The 22,513-nt window shown below is 41.5% G+C and overlaps 1 protein-coding gene across 5 annotated transcripts in view; it reads left to right on the top strand.

Annotated features, from left to right (window-relative positions):
* Window positions 1-22,513, top strand: part of Fmn1 (formin 1) — a 368,942-nt gene that overhangs the window by 185,632 nt on the left and 160,797 nt on the right. For 4 of the 5 annotated variants that reach the window (XM_085834577.1, XM_029474561.2, XM_085834578.1 and 1 more), the window contains one exon: window positions 1,593-1,743. In XM_085834577.1, the coding sequence (XP_085690703.1) occupies window positions 1,593-1,743 (151 nt within the window). The remainder of the gene's footprint in view (window positions 1-1,592; window positions 1,744-22,513) is intronic. The other variant, XM_085834579.1, reaches the window with a different exon arrangement.

Below are 22,513 nucleotides of genomic sequence, written 5' to 3'. Positions count from 1 at the left end.
GAGCTCCGGGAGGACAAAATCTTCATCCGCTGTTCAAGGAAGGGTAAATGAGATTTGGGGGAAATCACTGATTTCTTTTTCTTTCCTCCTGAGATTTCCCACTTTTTAAAAATGGAAAACAGTCAAATGTTCAAGCTTTCATTAGTTACCCTGGTTAAGCTAGTTCTGCAAATATCGTAAACCTAGTGTTTCACTTTCAAATTGAATGCTGCAAAGTAAATGAACTGGACATGAGGAGTGGCTGACTGGGGAAATGTGGCAGCCTTGTCCCCTCTGTGATGTGGTAAGTCCTCAGCAGTCACCTCCTGCTGGCATCACACACTCTGACTCTGTCATCATGGCTTGGTACCAATGCATTTAATAGTATGACAGATGTGTTTATTATATGTAAAGTAGACTATATCTTTATGTTATATGAGGGCAGCTTTATTTTAAGTTTTAATTGAAGCAAAAATATATAGTGAAACAAAGGTATATACTGTTGGCTGTCATGACCATGCCATGCTTGTATATTTGAAAAACCAATGTAGAAGAAATTTACTTTTTTTCCTGTGACATTAATAGTAATTTCATAAAGCATCTCAATTCTGCCCATTTGAAGAAAATAAACAACACATTCCAACTGAGGGCACATATAGAGAAGCCTGTACACCACACTCTCAGAGGTGGCTCTGACATACTTGATTTCTGGCAGCTTCTTGTTCTCTGCTTCAAAACAGAATGAACTTTCTCAAGAGACTAAATTACAAACTCCCCACGGATGCTTCAGTTGGAATCGCCCTGGGGTGCCCATTGCAAGGCAAAACAGTATGGTTCTGTGTGGTAATGTCATCTCTGGTGGAATGCTGTCAATCGATACACCAGATGAGCAGCTGACTAGTCATGTTTTGAAGGCCCTGGACTGAGATGACCTCAGTTAATTCTGAAGACTACATATAAAATCCTCAAAGGGACTCCCATCTTTACTGTTTCGTTTTCAATCTTTTGAAGAGTTACTTTGGGCCTGTGAGATGGCTTTACAGAGTAGAATATATGCAGTCAAGCCTGGTGACTTAAATTTGATTCCATGGGTCCTGGTGGTGGAAGGACAGAACTGACATGGTACTCTCACCCATACATGCATGCCATGGCATGCATATCTGCTCCTCATATACACATGCATATACATATACACACTAGGAATAAGTGAAATATAATACAGTTTTCTAAGGAATGACCTTGCCCATGCATGGAATTACTTATCCTGTCTCTCTCACTGTAATGCCATTTTTGCCTGCTGGAGATGCTATGGTTGAGAAAGAAGTAATTTACATGGTTCAAACCTCACCTCCAAAAATTCTACTCCTAAGGGCCTTCTCCAGAGCTCTTGTACTGAACTAATGACCATCATATTTTTTGGATGTTTACGTGAAGATGGGGGTTAAAATATCCTGTTTTTGACTTCCAAAATGTGTAACATGAAAAACTCCTGTCCCAGCTTTACCAGGGTTTTGTATGTTTTCTTTTTTAAAGTGAATTAGAGAAAGATTTCCTTGTATTATCCTCTTTACTGCTTTGCTTCCCACAGTTAACTTGATGCTTTCTTTTTCAAGCAAAGACGCTGCACCAACTTTATGGGACTCCTTAGAAGAACCTCATATTAGGGACACAAGTGAATTTGAATATTTATTCTCCAAGGACACAACTCAACAGAAGAAAAAACCCCTGTCAGAGGCCTACGAGAAGAAGAACAAAGTCAAAAAGGTACTGTACAATCATCATTTGTCATCATATGCATGTCGCAATCCACTACATCTGCCTGATTGGTCCCCTCTCCCCAGAAAGACATCCAAGTCTTGAATGGCAAAAGGATCCAGTTAGTTTAAGAAATCTGGGCTTACTGCTTTGGCTTTCTCTTCTGAATTTTGAAATGTTATTCGGAACTGTTGTTTTAGTTGGGGTTACTACTGTTGTGAGGAAACACCATGACCAAAGACTTGGGAAGGAACACGTTTGCTAGGCATATGCTTCCTCGTCACAGTCTAAAGGAAGGACCGGACAGGAACTCAGATGGCAGGAGCTGATGCAGAGGCTATCGGGGAGTGCTGCTTACAGCTTGGTCATGGCTTGATCAGCCTGTCTTTTGAGGACCACTGGCCTGGTGTGGCCCCACCCACAATTGACTGTGCCCTCTTACATGGATAACCAATTAAGAAAATGTCCCATCAACTTGCCTGCAGCTGGGTCTTATAGAGGCATTTTCTCAATTGAATTCCCTTTCTCTCTAATGATCCTAGCATGTGTCAAGTTGACATAGAACTAGTCAACACAATTATAGTCATGAATTCTATTGTAAAATGTGTTCACATTGCTGCTAGCGAAAGTGATTTGTGTTCCATCCCCAAAAGTAGGTCTCATAGGCCTGTGGTGATTGCTAAGTTGGTAAAGTGCCTTGTCACTAAGCACAAGGACTGGAGGAGCAAAGCTAGGTGTAGCAGACTGAGTTCCTGTAATATCAGCATGAAAAAGACAGAGATAGGAGAGTCCCTGGGGCTTGCTGACCAGTCAGTGTTGAGAACTCCAGGTTCAGTGAGAGAATCTGTAATTGAAGACACCCAGTCTCTAGTCTCCAAATGCACATGTGCAAAGATGTATAACCATTCACTCATGCATACATAACTATGTACACATACATGTAAATGTATCTCATTCGTATATTCATTCATAGACCCAATTAGAGTCTGTGATAAAGGGCATTGTACTAGGCCTGTGCTAGAATGTGATAGGGGATAACATGTAGCCATTTAAATGATAACAATTAAGCAAAATGGAATGTTCAGTCTTTTAACTACACTAGGTACTTTTCTTCAGTAGCTACTAAATATGGTAACACAGTAAGTTCTATTGGACAGCTCTTTATAAATATTAGCAATACGTGAGATGGGGAGAAACTAACCCTAAAATGGTCATTGGCCTGTGGAGTTTAGCAGTCACTAATACAAGCAAACCTCTGCAATCCTATAGTAGAGCAAGGAGAGAGATCAGCACAGGCAAGGTTTTTGTGGGGCCTGCAGTTTTCAATGGAGTTTTCAAGACAGGTCCCATTGGGAGGTGACTTCTGTGTAAACACATGAGGATTTTAAAAACCAAAAGCTATTAGTAATCTGTAGAACAACTTTAGCATCCTCAAGCAGTCAGGCAGATGTGAGGACCAATCACACCTCAGTGTAGGACCCAAGGAAAGCTACCAGCTATTACTTTCTCCTAATCCCTTAGCTGTAGCATGAAATAATATCTGTTGAAGTTTAGTGAGTCCCCCAAAGGCCCATTCAGGAAACCTTTGGGTCCCAGGGTGGTGCTACTGGACTCTTTAAGATATATCACCTGGTAGAAAGTTCTTGGATCACCAGAGCACATGCCCTCAGAGGATTGTGGGACTCTAGCCTCTTCTCAATACCAACTCATGAGGTACAGAGAGCAGTAGGGTCTGCCATGCTCTCCTGCCCTGACACACTGCCTTTGCCAAAGGCCTGATACAAAAGAGACAACAGATTTTGACCTCAAACATATAGAGCAATGGGTAAAATTAACCCTTTTCTCTTAGTTATTTGCCTCAGGTATGTTGTTACTGTGCATGAAAGCTGACTAATACAACAAGCACAAATCATGCCCTTCTGAAATAATGAAATGAGTTCATATTGTACATAGTCCATAGTATGCAATCAGTCCACATTGTGTGGTGGCTGCTCTCCTGATTGCTATGGTCACTGCCATTGCTACAGTTCCTTTGCATTCATGTTTTGTTAACAGCAGAGTAGTGCTAAGGACAGTGAGCCTTGGGCCAGTTGCCATTGGCTCTGGTTGTGTTCTCATTTTTTTCCTCTTTCCTATAATACATGATGATCCATACCAAATATACTTAACTAGGGTGATGCCAAGTCTATGGGGATCTGAGAAAGGTTCAAGTATATAGCAGATGGTATTGCTGTTGTCAGTGCTCCTTCTTAAGTTATGTGGTGTGTTTCATGTTCCAGTTCATACTCTCTATGCCGATACAAACATATCTATAATCCATGGAATGGACTGCAACATTCAATTCCTGAATGTAGTTTTGTGTTACAAATTAAGTTTTCTCATGGACCTGCCTAAAACCATGATCAATGGTTTTTCATCCTTTCAGTAAACTAGAAGTATTTTATCATGAGAAAAATGTGATCTCAATAATTAGATATGGTATTGAATCTTTATTCTTTTTTAAATTTTAATTATGTTATGTTCATGTGTATGTACTCGAGTGTGTAAATGTCCATAACTGTGGCGGCTGGAGGAGGGCCTTAGATCCCCTGGAGCCATTGTGGGCTGTCTAACATAAGTGTTCGGAATCAAACTCAAGTTCTCTGGAAGAGCTGCAAGTGCTCTTCACCACTGCTCCATCTTTCTAGTCCACAGAGTAACTCTTTTAAAAAGACATTTTACATGAAGCCACTGGGGTTCTTCTCTAAGAGCAGTACCAGACAATAGTCACTACAGACCATAAATATATTCCAGAAAATTTAAGTTCTTACAGATGGTGTGTGTGTGTGTGTGTGTGTGTGTGTGTGTGTGCGCTGTGAAAAGACTGGCTTGCTAGATGCCATTGGTCATTATTAAAAAGGCAGAAAGACCCTACTTTCTAAAGAGTCTTAGTTTACCTCTGTCAGCAAGGCTTCTCCAGCAGAAACTCCCAAGTATTGTCTTATGCAATATCATATTAAATTCTTCTGTGTTCTCCATTTCTTCTTCCATTGTATTGCTCTTTTTGTTTCTCTCTGGATGTTTTGGTAACATGTTGTTTCCCCCTAAAATGAATTATTTCTGTTTTGGTAAGGAATATTTGTTTTCAAATATGTTAACAATTGGCCATTCATTTGAGTTTCTTATCTCCTAATTGTGTGCCTATTCAACAGTTGATTTTAATTAAGGCAATTAGTCCTTGATTATTTGTTTTGTTGCTCTGTCTGAAGGAGAAATGTGCTTCCTTTGAACTCTTCTTGGGGAGGTTCCATAGCCTCATAGAATCTGCATGTATGTGTGTTATGTTTGAGGGTTCAGTGCAAATGGAGCCGAAAATTCTGGGTCTGGAAGGCTTAACAGGAGGGATGGTGTTTAGCGTTTTCAGTGAACTTTGTAGCCTACCTTAAGTTGAGGTTTTTTAAGTTGTAAAAAAAATAAAAAAAAGAAAGAAAGAAAGAAAAGAAAAGAAAAGCAGCTAACTAACTCAACGCCAGAAGACTGCAAACCCGCCCTTTTGAGACTGCACAGCCTCCATGCCTGTGGCCAGATTTCAGACATCAAGATGGATCCCTTGGTCTCCTCTAGAATCAGATGTTTGTTTTCTTTTCTCCTGAAGAGAAGATGAAAGTGGCTTTTTCAAGGACATTCAGCTTTGGGGGCCAAATCTTTCAGTGTGATCATGAGATTGTCTCCAGATGAGAAGACTACAAGAACACTTGCCAAACAGGTTTTTTAATAATACCTGATCTGGAGAGAGAAGCATGTGTGTTGGATATTGAAGCATCCAGCTTTCTGAATCTTGCGAGGAGGAACTCAGCCACCATCAAGGTGGAAATGTCAGAATCTTTTTTTTTAAAGTGGAACTGATGTGGTCCTTGTGTGTGGATCAGAAAGAGTGGGGTTGATTGTTGAGTCTGCTGAACTCAGCTAACAGTGTCTAATGACAAGCTTCCTATTTGTGTTTACATTCCCTACTGTTTAATCCTGTCTTACACTAAGACAGACATGGATTACCAAACTGGGCAGGAATCTTGTTCTACAGTACGTAGTGTAAGAGTCAGAAGGAAACCCACTGTAGTGTAGTTCTCTCTCTCCTTAACACTTAGAACCAAGTCTGGAGAGACTTGTACGACTTTGCACATCTCTCCTGGGAAAGTATTGATGACAATGAACAGCGGAGAATATGCTCAAGAGCTCCAGCATATGTCTGTGGTTCCTGTTTAAATTCCCCGCACTGTCGATGGTCACAGTTCTCACTGAGGGGACTCAGTTGAAGGGGATGAGGAGGAATGGCCATTGCTACAGGAATCGAGACACAGCCACATGTGCTGAAGTCTAAACTGTTTCTTTCATTGTGAGATTATACAAAGTGTTCTTTAATATTCTGATTTAAATCAAAAACAAAAACAAAGGATTCAACATCCTGAAGAAAAATATGTATCGTATGTACAATTATTGCAAAGAAATACATCGATTTCAATTCTGTTATTTCCTTTGACTGAACCTATTGCACTTTAGATGTTATATATAACTAAAATCGTAGGCATGACAGCATTGCATCCTCAGGGGGTTGCCATCCTCCCTGGTCACATCAGGCCTGTCAGCCACTATTAAGCACAACAATAACTGCACCGAGAGCAAGAGCTTCGAACACAAGGATTCATAACACCACTACCATGGGTAGTCTTTATTATTCCTCTTTTCATGGCAGATGACCTTCTCTCACCACCTTTTCTTTTTATATATATTTGAGAATATCAATTCTGTAGCATAGCTGTTATGGCAATCAAAGGAATTATAATTATGAAAATGTTTTGAGGCATCCCTTGGAACTTTATGTTAATTTATGTATAAACTATTGTCACGTCAAAGCTTTGGGAAGAAAATGTTGGCAGGTGTATTGAGACACCCTTGTAATCCTAGCACCTAAGAAAGAAGCTGGAGCAGGAGGATGTAAGGGTAGGCTAGGCTACATAAGATTGTGTCTTTAAGAAAAAAACTTAGAAAAGAATCTAGAACATCTCCAGAGTGTTCTCATTTTCCAGTATTTATGGAAGCATTCCACAACTTCCTATAATGACACATTCCGACAGAACTTCATCTGGAGTTGGCTTGCGTTCTCTTTCTTGCACTGTAAGATAAGTGTTTACACTGCTGGTGTGCCTGTGTTTACACTGCCCCTGAGTTACATTTGTTCTCAAGCAAGAAGGTCAGGGCCTTGACGGGCATCCAAGAGTCTGTCTCTGTTGTCAGAGGCTCTTTTCTCTTGGCATCTGTCAAGGAGGTCACTACCTCAGTGATAAGCTTCCCAGTTCTGGTCTAAACTTGCTTGACAGAAAATCTGCGAGACCCGCCAATCTCCTTCTGCTCTTGAGATCCTGTGATCTGACTTTGAATTGTGAATCGTCTGTTTGTTTCCTCTTCTCTGAGATGTATAAAAAAACATTCTCCTGCCTCTGACTCCTCAGCAGATAGTTCTTCAGAATTAATGAAGTGCTGACTACTTTCTCTGAGCCCTTTGGGGAGATGGGCTGTGATGGCTCTGCAGATGATACTCTGTTGAAACTTTCTGGTGCCAAAATGCTTCAGCATTGATTGTAATTTGGTCACTTTGGCGAGGATTGTGGCTTAAATGCTCAAGTCCCAGACTTTGTGTCTCATCGTAGAGAGGAGGGGAGAAGGGTGGAAAGAGAACATTGCTTGGAAGGCTGAACATAAATTTATAGGGTTTTTATAACCTGCTGCCCTTCCAAGTTTATATTACTCGAACTTTTGTAACAATGATCATTTCTCTGGGCTGCCTTGGGGAGGTATGTGTGTTATTTTTCCCCTGGGGGTAAGGATAAGTTTGTCCACCTTTTTTACACTTCTCTTGTGTTTGATAAAAGCATGTGGGGTTGAGTTATCCTGTACAGGATGCCCATGTGTTGATTGTACTCCTCTGTGCCCTGAGACTATCAGTACTTCACCCAGATCCCTGGAGTAGGACTTGGAATAATCAGGGCTTTCCTATTCTGCAGTTATCAGACCCCAGCTAACCAGATTCACCCAGAGGAAGTGAGAGCCTCTCCCGGACAGGCACCAGCACAACACTTGTCCCTTTCCAGCTTTATTTAGACTTGAGATGACATCCAAAGTTGGCTTGCACATCTCCTTTATCATCTTGTTTTTTAAAAGTTGGTAAAGCTTATCATATATGGACATCAGTGCTTCTTTTGGATTATCAACTCTAAGTACTGTCCTGGAAGTTGAGCACTGTTTCTCCAGTTGGCTGTTAAAAGAATAATTTAATCTAGGTTGTTAACTCGGGGCCAATTCAATTGTCACCAGAACTGTCAATACCTCCTTAAAGCCACAAGAGGGCACCTTACAGTGAGAGTCACAGCTAAATGTTTTCTCTCCCAGAGCAATGGAAGCCCAGGAGGCCAGATTTTTACAGCACATTATCCTGAACTCTCAGAGCCAAGTCCATATTAGCAAAGCTTGTGGGTGTCAGCAAAGTAAAAACTGTTTCTCGGCAGAGTTGCAGAGCTTGGAACGAATGCCTGTCGTCTAAAATGGATGAAGTATGGGACTTGGCTCCTTTGGAACTAATTCCGGAACCTTTCCCTCTTTCCACTATAGTTTTAAAATCTAAATAAAGACAGAAAAGAGTTATTTGAATATGCATTTGGGTATCATCTAATTTAAAAGTACAAGGTGTGATTAGATACCTGGAGGTTCACCCAGAGAAAATCAGTTAAATCCAGTGATTTTTTTTTTTTAAGTAGCCTGGAAGCTCATTCATTTCTCCCAAGTGTAGGACCCTGTCTGAGATGGTGACTATGGGTAGAGCTGGAAAAGGGATGAGGCCCAGTAGCCATGCTGGTGGTGGTGGTGGGGGTGATGGTGGCAGCCACTCTTCCGGCTTCCAAACCTAAAGAGAAGTATTTTGAAGATGGGAAAAGTAGAATGAAAGGTCCTATATATGTACTCAGGTTAATAACCCCAGGTCATGCGGGTGCTAAACGCTAAACTGGAAAAGCATTGCAGGGCACACTCATCTCCTGTGTACGTGATGGCCACCAGAGACTCCCTGCACCCCTCTGTCCAGCCTTCTGCTTATTGTGACCAGAAGTCTCAATTACTTTGGATTTTGGAGTATTTTCCAAGTAAAAATGACCAGGCATGTTTTCACTTGTAGTAATAACGCTAAGAGGTGTTTACCAATAGTTTAGTTGCTTGGTAAACTTAGTTAATTCCACAAGACCTGAAGAAGATGATTACCATCTTATTCCCATTTTGTCATCGAGGAAATTGGAGTGGAGAGAGGTTGGGTAATTTGCCCAGCATCACACAGCTCATAAGCCTCCGATCAAGGACAGACAGCTCAGAGCAGAGTTCTTAGTTACATGAAAACCAATGCATTCATCTAAATGTAACTACAATGTTGACTTCAGGGTCACTCCGCAAAATCAGAATACCATTTCCAGTCATGGTCTGGTGAGAGTAGCACTGGCTCGCTGTCCGTGAGCCTGGTTTGTAGGTCTGACTGACCCTAGGCAAGAATGAGATCCTGGACAAGGCCTTTGAAGTCTCCTTATGGCAGGTGTCTCATTCTGTCAATAGATGAGCTTCACTTTGAAGGGTTCTGGGACTTAGGTGGTGACTCTGAAGACTAGAACACTAAACATCCAGCAGCCTTAATTTAACTTTCTGTGCAACGGGGCAACTGGGCAAGGGAATCCCATCCGGACCAATATCTCAGTACTCCTAGAGCGTTCTGCAGACTCAGCTGCCTTACAGCATCTGCTGTGTCGCATGAGTCCTGGAAACTCATCCGGCCTCAGAGAGTAACTGTGATTTTAATAACCCCTACCTAGCTTTGATGGAATAATTTTAAAATGAAGTTCTTTTAGGTACTGGCAATCTTTGGAAAATCACAATGTAGTCTTGGAGTCAACTACCTTGCCTTGAAGGTAGCTGACTAGGGTCTGGGTTTTTTTTTTTGTTTGTTTGTTTTTTGTTTTTTGTTTTTTTATCATTTAGCATTTATAAGTATCATAGCATCTGGAAAGGAAGTTTAAGCAACTTTCCAGGTACAAAATATCAGAATTTATCTGCCTGTGGAGACCTTGTTGCACAGACGTTTAGAAACTGAATGAGCATATTGCAGACCAAGTTGCACACACATTTCTTTCTCTAAAGATGCAACATTCATTCACCATTGTCCATGTATACAAAGAGTACTTGACAGCCATAGCCATTGGTAGAACTGGGTTGGCGTGGTTCCTCATCACCCCACCATCCCTTAACAGACGTTTTGTGTGTGTGTGTGTGTTCTAAAGGCCAAGAGTTCAGGTTACACCAGACAGAGCTGTCCACTTACTTCCTAAGGGAGCCTGGTTTAACCCCAGTCCTGTGGCCACACTTGTAATTTTTGATAAAATACCTTTGACCCGCTGTTTGATTTCCTTTTGGCCCAACCTGAGTCCTCTCCAGCTGAGGCTAATTTGCATGGCTGTAAACACGGGCCTTACAAAGCTCACCAACTGTGATAAAAGCAAAAGAAACCTGAGACCCCTGGAAACTCAAAAATTGAACTTTGGTGTCTATGGCTGACTGGGAGTCACACGTCAGCCCAGGAGGCTGCCAGCCAGCAGCAGCTAAAGAAATGTTATTCTGATTGATCTGATTAGAACTGCAAGGTTAGCCATGGTCAATTTACAAAGACAGTATGAGAAGAAATCATGTGTACAGTCCTGTTATGGGTCAGTGAGGCCCCTGCCAGAAGTTTGAAAAGCCAGGACCGTTATCAGATCTCCTCAGTGGGGTACAAATGGGATTGGAGGTTTAGGGGCCCTCCAGTGAAATGAATGACAAAGAGGATTGGGCTCCCCATGAGTCATGCTTGTTTCCAGCTGGATTCCTTACCTGCCAGGGCCTTCCAAGTGAGTGTTGGACCCCTGAGCAGCCCAGGGCCCCTGGACAAGCACTTTAGATCCTCCACACTGGAAAGAAGGTGAAAAGGCTAATTTGACACGGCCATGAGGCACTCTGCTGACCCACAGAAGCAGCCAGATGGAACCTATTGGGCAGTTTGATCCCTTCCTTTACCACAGCAGTGGTTTAATTGGGATCTGGCTCCAGGCCCCGGTTACTAAATAACCTGAGTTTTAGTGTTTTCATCTTCATTAATGAACTTTTATGCCAGGTGCCTTATTAAGTCACATGAAGGTGTTTTGCATGTGCAAAATATCCCAGGTGAGAAGGGGAGTCTTAAAAGCAAAAGAGAGCTCCGAGTCCATTCATGATCTGGTTATCGAATTGTTCTCTACCCTCATAGACTCTGTCAACTTTCTCAGTTTAGGACAAGCCTGGAACATTGTTTTTCAAGTGCCTAGTGCATTCTCACCAATCCTGAAGACTGCTGGAGCATCCTCCTAGGGCGTGGTTCTCCTCTTCCCTGTTCACCTCAGGAACATCCTTATGACTTGCAACTCTGGGATAAAGCACATTAATTAACAAAGAGAGACACATTTAAAACAGGGCCAAAGAAAAGCCACAGTGCTTAAGCTGGGGCTTATTATAAATAGATCACTCTGTACTCTAATCATCTTGCTAATGGAAAAGCTGAGACTCTGAGATGATTGCTCAGGGAAGAATGTGATTCAGAGTGCAGCAGCAAGATGCCTGCAGCACTCTATGTTTAGAAGGCATTAGTAAGACATCAGGGAACTGGGTCTTGTGATGCCTTTTGTGAAACTCAGCCTTTTAGGGGCTTAGCCTTTGAATTGCCACTCATGGAAGCTATGGGCTTCTGAGGCTGAAAGTGCTTGGAGAACGGGGTAGAGCTTGGATCAGTACACAGAACTCTCACCTATGAGCTGAGATCCCCATTTCTGCTCAGAGCAACAGGAAGTCAGTCTGTGGCAAGGCTGTGGAAGAGGCCTGAAAACAGGCCTTTTTTGGCCAGGTGCCTAATTAAGTCACATGAAGGTGTTTTGCATATGCAGAATAGCCTAGGTCAGTAGGGGGTCTTAAAAGCAATCTAGAGCCACAAATACCAGGCCTTCATTCCCCATCCACTGATCCAGTTATCACATTGTTCTTTGCTCTTTCATGGACTCTGTCAACTTTCTCAGTTTAAGATAAGTCTGGAACCCAGCTTTTAAGCATTCTTTTTCACAAGACTATGGCATTTTCATCAATACTGAAGATGATGGATGGGGCTTCAGCTTGGGATGTACCCAACCATGTGCTTTCTCTAGCAAGCCCAGTGTGATAAGAGACCAGAGTAGATTAATCATAGAGCTAGAGTATAAGAAGGCCTGAGGGGCTTGACAAACAACTGTCCATTTCCGTGCATGGGACAAATCCTTCCATTTTCCTAAGGCTCAACCGTACAGTAGTCTGCATAAGATCGACACTGTTTCCACTGAATCACCAGCATCACCATCACCAGAAACAGCAACAACAATGAACATCTTCAGTGTCATCCCAAAGGATAGCAGAAGGCTGGGTTATACCAGATGTCTCATCCCTCACTCAGTGATGCTTGGACCCGACTGGCTAAGCAGAAATCCATTTTGCTCTACCTTTGTGTTTGTGTGAGCCCTGCTGGGGCACAACTACACAATTAAAATGAAGGAAGATGCTGGGAAATGAATGCCCTCAAAGCCAAATGAAACCCATGGGGTAGAACAAACATTAACAAAATGTCCCTCTGCTTCCTGACACTATGTTTAGTTGACTTTGATGTAGCCCACGTCCATGGAACAGTGTAAATGGACATGGCCAGTAGCATGACATGGCCTCCTTCAGTCTTTGTAGTCTACGATGGCTATAAACAAATAATGCTGACATCAGTACAATGGCTGGCTTAGGGGAGGATGGGATCCTTAATTATGATGCTTTCCTAGGCTGAGTTTTTCTGCTAACGAGTTCACGGAATTAACTGCCATATTTATGCATGTATTTTAAGAGCAGGGTTGTTTTTGTTTGTTTGAGTTGTTATTGTTGTTGTGAGGTGTTGAGACAAGGTCTCATTCAGACTGACTTACAATTCATACTGAAACTCTTTTCTGAGCCTTTGAAATTCTGGAATTGGAGCGGTGAAGCACTGTGCCTGGCAAATCAAGAAACTTTGTTTTGAAGCCATTTTAGAAATCATAATGGAGAAGATTGCAAATGTCCACAAAGGATAAGAACTTCTCCACATGGTGCATGTCCTTCAGTAAAAATAAGATAGTGTTAGAAATCATTCCCTCATCCACTCAGTCAACAGCCAAACAATTCATACATGTAAAACAGAAATGCTTTTGTTTTTAAAACTGTAGTCATCAGTACTAGTCGTGGACTAAGAAATTAAGTATAATAGAATTTGAAGAATAGTTACCACACAAAAAAATAAATTATTGGGTGTGAAAATTCAAAGGTGAAGCTGAAATGTATGGTTGTAAATATTTAAATCACACAAGATAAGGATAACAATGTGAAGTTTCCAAAAGTAATGTCTAAAACAATAGAAAGAACCAAACCAAAGAACCAAAGGAATTAGAAGAAAAATTTGAATTAATAGCAGAAAGCTGGTTTTGCAATTTACAGTTTCCTGGGGATAAGCTCTGTACATTTAAAATGACATAAGAATGGAAATTTTAGAAAATTTAACCACAGCACAGCAAATCAATACAGACAACAGTTTCTTTGCAGACATCACCAGTATTCACAAGGTCAGCAGAACCGTGAACAAATGAGCAAGTAACAGCATTGGGAAGTGAGAGTGCAGGTCCCTTCCAACACAGAGGAGGTGTATGTGGCAGACCATGGGCCAACCCTGCCAGTAAATGAAATAGCATGAGGTAACTCCCTAGAAAAATATCAACTATCAGAACAGCCAAGAAGAAATCAGGCACCTGGATGGCTCTATAAATATTAAGGAAATTAGATTAGTAGGTTCAAATCATCACGCAGAGCACGGGCCAGGGCCATATGGTTTTATTGCTCCCAACTTTCCCTAGACAGTGCTTCAGGGAATTGAGCACCATGTTAACGTCATGGATAGTATCTATGTTCTTGATGGGGCTACCAGACAAGGACCTGGGTCAGGCACAGGGGAAACCACAAAGGTAGAAACAAAGATCCCAGGCAGCATCGTAACAAATGGGATGCAGCATAGCCTAAGAATCGTGTAATGATTGATGGGACTTGTTTCAGAAAGAAAAATTTAATTCAAAATTATAAAGTACCTTTGTAGATTAATGGCTTGTTAACAGATTAAGGAAAGAAAAACAATATGGTTATCAAAGATGATGCAGAAACCTTTCGCTAAATGTCATTATGATGTATAATGACATTTTATAGCTAATCATGCGTGGAAAGAGCATGGTTATTGTTTAACGAAACCCCTATTTAAAAGACACAAGATAAAGGTATATTTGTTGAGAATTTTAAAGCTTTTTGAAGTCAGAACAAAACAGGAACACCTACATCTTCTGCTTTTGTTTATGACTGTGGTAGAGATTCAAGCCAGTGCAGTCAAGCAAAGGAGTGATAAATAAACCAGGTTGCAAAGATAAAGATAAAAGAACAGTGTTTCTAGAGGTTTTCAGTGTAGAAACTCCCTTACTGTTGAACTCAACATAGAGAAACATAAGAGAAAATGATGTGTAGATAAAATGTTGTCATAAACAACCAATTGCACTTTTATATATTAGCAATGTTGAGCTTTGAATTTGAATTGTCAGATTACTATTATAGGAACATTAAATACCTCAGGATAAGTCTAAGCATAACTAATATAAATTGCCTTTATTGAAAACTTTTAAGTAGACCTAAACAAAAGAAGAAAGGCAAATTGTCATCATGAAGGACAAGGGCTATGTCAGCTACCCAAGTGTGTTCATAGCTTCCAAGAACTCCAGTCAAAACAAATAGGATTATATAGTATTCAAGGAGTTAATTCTAAAATTTATTTAAAAGGAAAAAATTCAAAACAACTGCAAAACTCAAAAAAAAAAGTAAAAGTTAAGAGACCCTTTATACTTAATAGCAAGAAAAATGAAATGAATTTTCATAGGATAGTATAGATAGCTAGTAATTAGTGTAGCAGGAAAGATAGTTCAAAATAAGAGAGGATTGGCTGAGCATGCAGAACAGTCTATGAGAAATGTGGTGTCTCAAATCCATGGGGAAAAAAATAAACTATTGAAAAACATATTTTATAAGTTACATATATACTGCATGAAAAGAAATAAAACAAAGCCCAGCTTTCCTTAATGAACAAAAACCAATTATAAGGCTATCAAGGTAAAAAACAAATACTGTTTTAGAAAAGACTATAGACCCATACCTCCTGGCCTCACATGGAAAAGATAAAGAAGACATTATCAAAAGAGGAATGGTGATCCCATTAAAATAAAGCATGCTCGCTTGTGAGTAAACCCTGCAGTGTGGGAAAATTCATTCACAAGCTTGTAGAGCACATCTGAAATGCATACGAACAAATTAACATGTTCTAAAATGTGTATGGGACTCTCACTAAAAATGTCCCACTTCCAATAGAGAGGTGATAAAGGAAGATATTAGCAGATAAAGGCACTTGGCACCAAGCCTGAAGGCCTGTCTTGATCCCTGGAAACTTCACAGTGGAGGTAAGAGCTGAGTCCTGTGTTGTCCTCTGACCAGCACAAATGTACCACTGTGTGTGTACACTCTGACCAGCACAAATGTACCGCTGTGTGTGTGTACACTCCCACACAAATATACACACTAAATAAGTAATAAATAGATAAATAAATAAATTTGACCAGACTTATAGAATGAATTGCCAATAAACTTGATATGCACAGCAATCATACACACACACACATATATATGTATATATATGTATATACATGCATATATATATGTATAATATATATGTATATATAAAATTAAACTGAAGTTCATTTAGGACCTGTAGGCTTGGAAAACAATGGAAACGTCTAATTCTGAAATGCTGGAATGACTAAGAAATGTAGTGACTCACTAGTAGCATTCCAGTGTTCCTCATGTTAGAAGGCAGGGTAGCTCTGTCTAATAAATACAAGCCTATATACACCCTCTATCCAGATTTCCACACATCGGTGCAAGGAGACACACACACAAATGTTTGTGAAGCCTCTGTACAACAGCAATGTTCATCAATGCTAGAATGGATAAATGAGCTCATGTAGAGTATAGAAGACTACATAGCTTTGAAAAAAGTGAGTTTACCCACACCAATGATTATTCTCTTTGATCTTTGTTTTGCTTGTATCCCAGACTGGCTTAGGAACTTGGTATTTAGCATAGTTGTTCTTGAACTAGCAAGCTTCCACGAGTGCTGAGCTGGCTGAAACATGCCTCCATATCCTCCTACCATGATGATACCCCAATATGGCATTCAGTAAAATATTCTCTAAAGAAAGGTTACATTGGTCTAAAGTTTGAGAATAAGAACAGCTAAAGAATTTTATAGAATTATGTGTTTGTGGCAACTATTTTAAAGAAAAAAGCAAAATAAAATTCTTTTTTTAAATTTATTTTATTTTATTTTTTTATTAGGTATTTATTTCATTTACATTTCCAATGCTATCCCAAAAGTCCCCCACCCGCTCACTCACCCACTCCCTCTTCTTGGCCCTGGCGTTCCCCTGTACTGAGGCAGATAAAGTTTGCAAGACCAATGGGCCTCTCTTTCCAATGATGTCCGACCAGGCCAGCTTCTGAAACATATGCAGCTAGAGACATGAGCTCCAGGGGGTACTGGGTAGTTCATATTGTTGTTCCACCTACAGGGTTGCAGATCCCTTTAGTTCCTTGGGTACTTTCTCTAGCTCCTCCATTGGGGGCCCTGTGATCCATCCAATAGCTGACTGTGAGCATCCACTTCTGTGTTTGCTAGGCCCAAGAATAGCCTCACAAGAGACAGCTATATCAGGGTCCGAAAAATAAAATTCTAATCAGCACTAATTGCTATGTATAATTAAATGGAAGATATGGCTGGCCTAGATGAAGTACGGTAGGACAGATGGGCACTGTTCCAAAGTACTGTGGATGGTTTTGGACTTTTTAAGGCGAGATACATTTCAAGTGATAGAACACAAGATGCTTGAGTGACTACACATACCACCTTCTGAGTGTTTATTATAAACTGGTCCATTTGAAGAAATCTTAAGGTGCTTATGTTTGTGATTCTAGAGTTGGTAGGTTAGAGGCTTGCTCCAGGAATGGTGCTAATTAGAGATCGTGGGACCTAGTATCACATCTTTTACAGGAAGACTTAGCAGGCATCCTGCTCCTTTGCCTGTTGTACTGTGGGAGGGAGGGCCAGAAGACTAATTAGAGGGACGGTGTTCTCAAATCCTCACAAAATCTAGCAGTCCGGTAGCTGTCACACAGACACACAAACCCCTATTCCAGCTTTCCATTCTTACATGTCTCCTGGGATCATCATCTTATGTGTTTGGAAGAAACTCTGCCACAAGCAACTGTGCGATGCCCATGTCAGTGGCTGCTTCTCAGAGAATTAACAGAGTCCCATACGTTCCAGCAGTGGTGGCCAGTTAAGGCTCCTGAGAATTGCTCTAGGTAAAGTGCATCTGCAAAAGGAAGCTGTGATGCCACCTCAGGTATCTTCAAAGGAGGAAGTGTTTCCTTATGAGTTCTGGGTCACCTATGACCACCCAGTGGCTGGAGATCCTGAAGCATGGACTGCTCGCTGTGGCTTGATCTTCGCCAGCCACGAAGGAGTCAGAACAAGCCAGGTGATTTGCATCTTGGATATTCTTGAAATCAAAGGCCATCCATCATGTCTGATACCTTGAATCCAATGATTATCATATCAAAGGCCTATGATGACATTGAGGATAATAACTTCTCTGTTGCCCATTATCTCTAAGCAGCTTGGAGTAATCACTAGCATATGCTCTTTTCAGGAGACCAGCTAGTACTTCAGACTTGGGAAACGAATGCAGCATTGAGCAACCCAGGCTGTATCAGAGACTGGGTTCAAGGTTTTCTTATTAGACGGGAGGTTGTATAGAGATGAGACAGAAAGTCCAGATGGCATGCAAACTTTGTTCTCATCGTTCTGGGGAAGGCAATATATAGTCAGTGTACTTGGGATTTGCCTTATATGAGAAAGATTTTTTTGCCACCCCATTGACTAAGTATGTGGATAAGTCTGGTGAGACCGACACCGGAGCATATTCCCAGCTAGTTAATAAACAGAGAAAGATACATCAAACATTAGAGAGTTATAAATATGTAGGGACTGAAGAGATGGCTCAGCAGTTAACTGAGTTAAGTGCATACTACTCTTGCAGATGGTTGGAGTTCAGTTCCCAACACCCACACTGGGCAGCTCACAACCACCTCCAACTCTGGCTCCAGGGGATTAATGTCCTCTTCTGACCTCAGTGGTCACACACACACATACACACACACATACAAACGCACACACACACAGAGGCATATATGCATATGTAGACACACATACACAAAGAATAAATTAAATCTTCTTAAACATGCAGACACATATTCAAGACTGTGCCCAGCTTCAGTTACAGGAAACATAGCATTAATGTGCAGTCACCTCACCACAGAAGTGACACCCGTGGACCACTAGAGTAAGCATCACCTGGAGCTTAGCCAAAGCATCAGAACACTCTGCCCTGTGGCCGCTCAAGGCTAACTTAACAATCTACCACAAACCAGCAACTAAAACACCCAAACCATGTCTCATGAATCATCAGTGTCAAAATTGAAAAAATCAAACTACCTGCGGTGCAGTCGATGTTTTCTCCTGGTCATATCTTCTCTCAAGATTCATGAACAGTAGAAACAAAAACCCAAAAAACAAAAACATGTGATTTGGTTTGGGGGCTTTTTTTCTAAATACCATAGAAGTGGTAAACCCTTCAGAAAGGTCACACCCCCTGTCCGCTCCCCCACCACAGCCTTCACCTGCTATGGCCTCCTCAGAGCTTGCTTTCAGGACAGATTTCACCAGCCTTTAAACCAATAAAAGCGGTTTTCAGTCTCATCAGTGTGGGGACGGGTTTGCCAAATATGTTCTCAGACTCAGGACAGAATGACAATTTGCCTTTTCACATTTCTTGGTAAGGAGCCCAAATCCTTAAAGTAAACTTCATCTGGGCAATTTTATGTGTCCCCAAAAATAAGGCCATGGAAGAGAGTCAGACTTAACATTCTTACAGAACAGTGAAGCTCAGTTCCCCTTGAGACATTTAATGGGGCGGATTATCAGGCTGCGTGTGGAAAGCTCATTTTAATGGCATTATCAGACTAGTTGACAGAGGCCTCTACCCAGAAGCATGCTGGGCTACACTGGCCATCAGCAGCCGGGGCTTGTTTGCACCAAGTCAGTTGGCATTTCATAATATGGCACCATTGGGCCAGCCAATTAGCTCCTCTGGTGCCATGCCAGTGCCAGGGGGTGGAGCATGGAAAAGCAGGGAGGCAAGACCTGAGTCTCCTGGGCACCTGCCTAGGAGCAATTGTGTGTGTGTGTCCCCGTCCAAGGAAGCACTCTTTGTCTCTGAGGGGAGAAAGCAAAATGGCTACCAATTCTGGTCCAGCTCTTCTCTTCAGTTGGCACCCACTCTTGCCACCAGCTGAGAGAAGTAGTTGCTTAATTCCATATGAGAAATGGCAGAAAGGGGTCTGTCTCAGATAAGGCTACTATTGCCATGATTAAACAACAAGGCCAAAAAGCAAGTTGGGTAGGAAGCAGTTTATTCTGTGAACTGAAGGTGACAGGTTATCCTGTCTTATTCAGTGTGATCTTTACATTTCTCAGTCACAGGGTTCCAAAACAAAATAAGAGGGGATGTCACAGTTGTTACAAAAGTTCTGTAGATGATAAAGAGCCACATGACTCTGAATAATTCAAGGAAGTCAGAGTCTTGAAGGAAGTTGGGGCAAAACTCAAGCAAGGCAGCAACGTGAAGGCAAGAGCTGATGCAGGAGCCATGGAGGTGTGCTATTTACTGGTTTGCTCTTCATGGCTTGCTCACCCTGCTTTCTTACAGAACCCAGGGCCACCAGCTCAGGAGAGGCTCCATCCACAGTGGGCTGGGCTTCCCACATTAATCGCCAATTAAGAAAATTCCCTACAAGCTAACCAATCTTTTGGAGCTATTTTCTCAAATGTTCCCTCCTGTCAGATGACTCTAACTTGTGTCAAACTGACATAAAGTTAATCAGCATAGAGTCATAAGAATATTCCTAGCTATAAAGTGGGATCATGTCCCTAGGATCTCCCCTTTTGTGCCTTGCCCTCTACACTGGAGACTTAACCCAAGGCCACGTGCATGGTAGACAAGTGTTCTGTGGCTATGCTACACCCCCGCTCTAGCTTCTTCCTCTTGGATGGAAGATGATGCTTCTTTTCAAACCTAATCCATGTATCCAAGCAGCTGGACATATTGTTTTAGGCCTGACATCTGAGCGCGCAGGACACTGAGGCCTACATGATCCCACGTTCGAGAACAGCATGGGTGATATACTTGGACTACATCTCAAAGCAAAGAAACACAAAACTTCTGTAATGACTGCCCAAAAGTACAACATCGGAGCATGGGGGTTGGAGAGATGTCTTGGTGGTTGGGAATGCTCACTGCTCTATCAGAGAACCTGAGTGTGGGTCCCAGCACCCACATTGGGTTCCAAGCCTGTAGCTCTGGGGTTCTGACTACCTCTATGACCTGCTCAGGCTCATACTCATATGCACAACCCCAACATGTGCCCCCCCCATTAAAACTAAGATACTACATGATTTAATAAGTATCCTGGCTGTTACTGCACATGTAAAAGGCCAGGATGAAATGAATCAGAATTGCATTACATTAAAACAAAAACAGAGTTTGCCCCTTTTGGAGGTTTAATTTTGGGAGAATCAAATTTCTCACTTTTCTGCATGCTCTCCACCCTTTCATTTAATATAACCTAGACAAGCCACGTTCCCATTATTCTTTATCCTTAAAAGTCTTCTACTCGTAGGTATGTGACATATATCACTGTGAAAGTAAATGTCTACTCTCCTATCTATTTTAGTGGACAGGAGGCCTGTCCTCCAGGTTCTGTGCTTATTGAGACTTAATGGGTAACAAAACTCCCATTATTGAGACTAATAATGTTCAAGCCCTTGAACTAGGCACAAGAACGAATGATCTGGGGGTCTGTTACAGATCTGAATGTGTCTGGTGTCCATAGACCTATAACTGTAGGAATCAATCTTGATGACTTGAGCAAAGACAAGGCTCCATGGGAGAAGGAGTCGACGTGGCTCTTGGTTTCATTGCTATGACACACTCTTCATTCATCCAAAGCTGAGTCCAGCTTTTACGGTCCATTCAGAACCATCTATTTTTAGTTTTACCCTTGGTAACATCTGCCAAGTGCAGGCAGCAAGCTGGCAATATGTATGGATTTCTGTAGATGTAAAAGTCTCCCTGAACTTGACAGGGATTCTTTCTCTGACGTCCATCGTGGTGTTTTGAGGTGAGTGGTGAGGGTGTGGTTTTTCCATCTGTCTTCTCGGATCAGTTTCAATTCTTGTCCAGTGAGGCAGCATTTCATTTTATCCATATAGGTAAGAAATGTCAATTGTGTGTGTACTAGCCCAAGTTCCAATACTGAAAAGTAGGCTTGCTTTTTCTCCATCAGAGCTCCTTAGGCACTGTAATAACGTGCATATGTGACATGCCCTATCCAGGCATGTGGCAGGAGTCTGGAAAGGCTCTGCCTTAAACTAGGCGTGTCTAATAGGGTTTAATGCAACCTGTGAATTTGCCCCTGCAACAAGGTCAGCTTGTAGGTCAGCAGAATGCTGCCCAAATCGCATTCTCTTCCCAGACTGTAATTATACCTAAGATGAAGGCTGCGCACTGCCAAGTTCTGCTGACTCTAGATAGAACTGAGATAAACTGAGGGCCTGCTAACATTCCTCAGAAACTGATTCTTCAGGATTTAATATAAAGCATCCCTTGTTAGGAGACACGTATGGTTTCCCAAACTTGGGGTGGGGGTGGGGGGCGGTGACCAGCTGTTGTCTGTCTTCCCCAGCCAGGAGATAGTAAAAGGTGGCCTAGAGTGGGCAAATGAGAATTTGAGTCCGCTATGAAGTAACACACGTCTGTAAGTAAAGTCACTTGCTAGTGTGGTGTGAGTCTGAGGATTCTGACAAATCAAGAAAGGTGCATACGAGTACAAAGTAGGCACTGCAAAGGATTCAAAGTTTACTTTGTGTTTATCTGGAGTAAAGCTCCAACTTATTTATTTGGAAGAAATGACTGGGAATATATGTGCCTTGCACTGATATAATCATAAGGATTTCATAATTTTATTCAAGTGCATTGGTTCTAAAATCTAATTCATATTTAAATACGTAGCACCAGAAGGATAAATTAGACAAAAATTGCAGGATTCTTTATTGTTACAGCTTAAATGATTCTAAATTCTTTAGTTCAACAGAGTGCACATCAGATATACAAAGTTATATAAGTCCCTATGTTCTCTAGTAATTGTTTTTATGAAAAATCTTTCCCATACAACGTGGACTAGATCCTGCTTTTTAAGAACCTCTATGGAATGAATTCCAGCTAGGAGCTTAAGACATGCATCCTGTGTACTAGATGCACATGAACATGGAAAAACACTACTGTGAGATTCAATAGATAAAGTTTTAGTCAGAAATCCCACCAATGTCCAGCCATGAAAAGTGATGGGCTGACTC

This window comes from Mus caroli, unplaced genomic scaffold (genome assembly GCF_978045245.1).
Source record: "Mus caroli unplaced genomic scaffold, Mus_caroli_1 scaffold_2, whole genome shotgun sequence".
Lineage (NCBI taxonomy): Eukaryota > Metazoa > Chordata > Mammalia > Rodentia > Muridae > Mus > Mus caroli.
The sequence above is the reverse complement of the archived record's forward strand: the minus strand, read 5'-3'. Positions and strand labels throughout refer to the sequence as shown.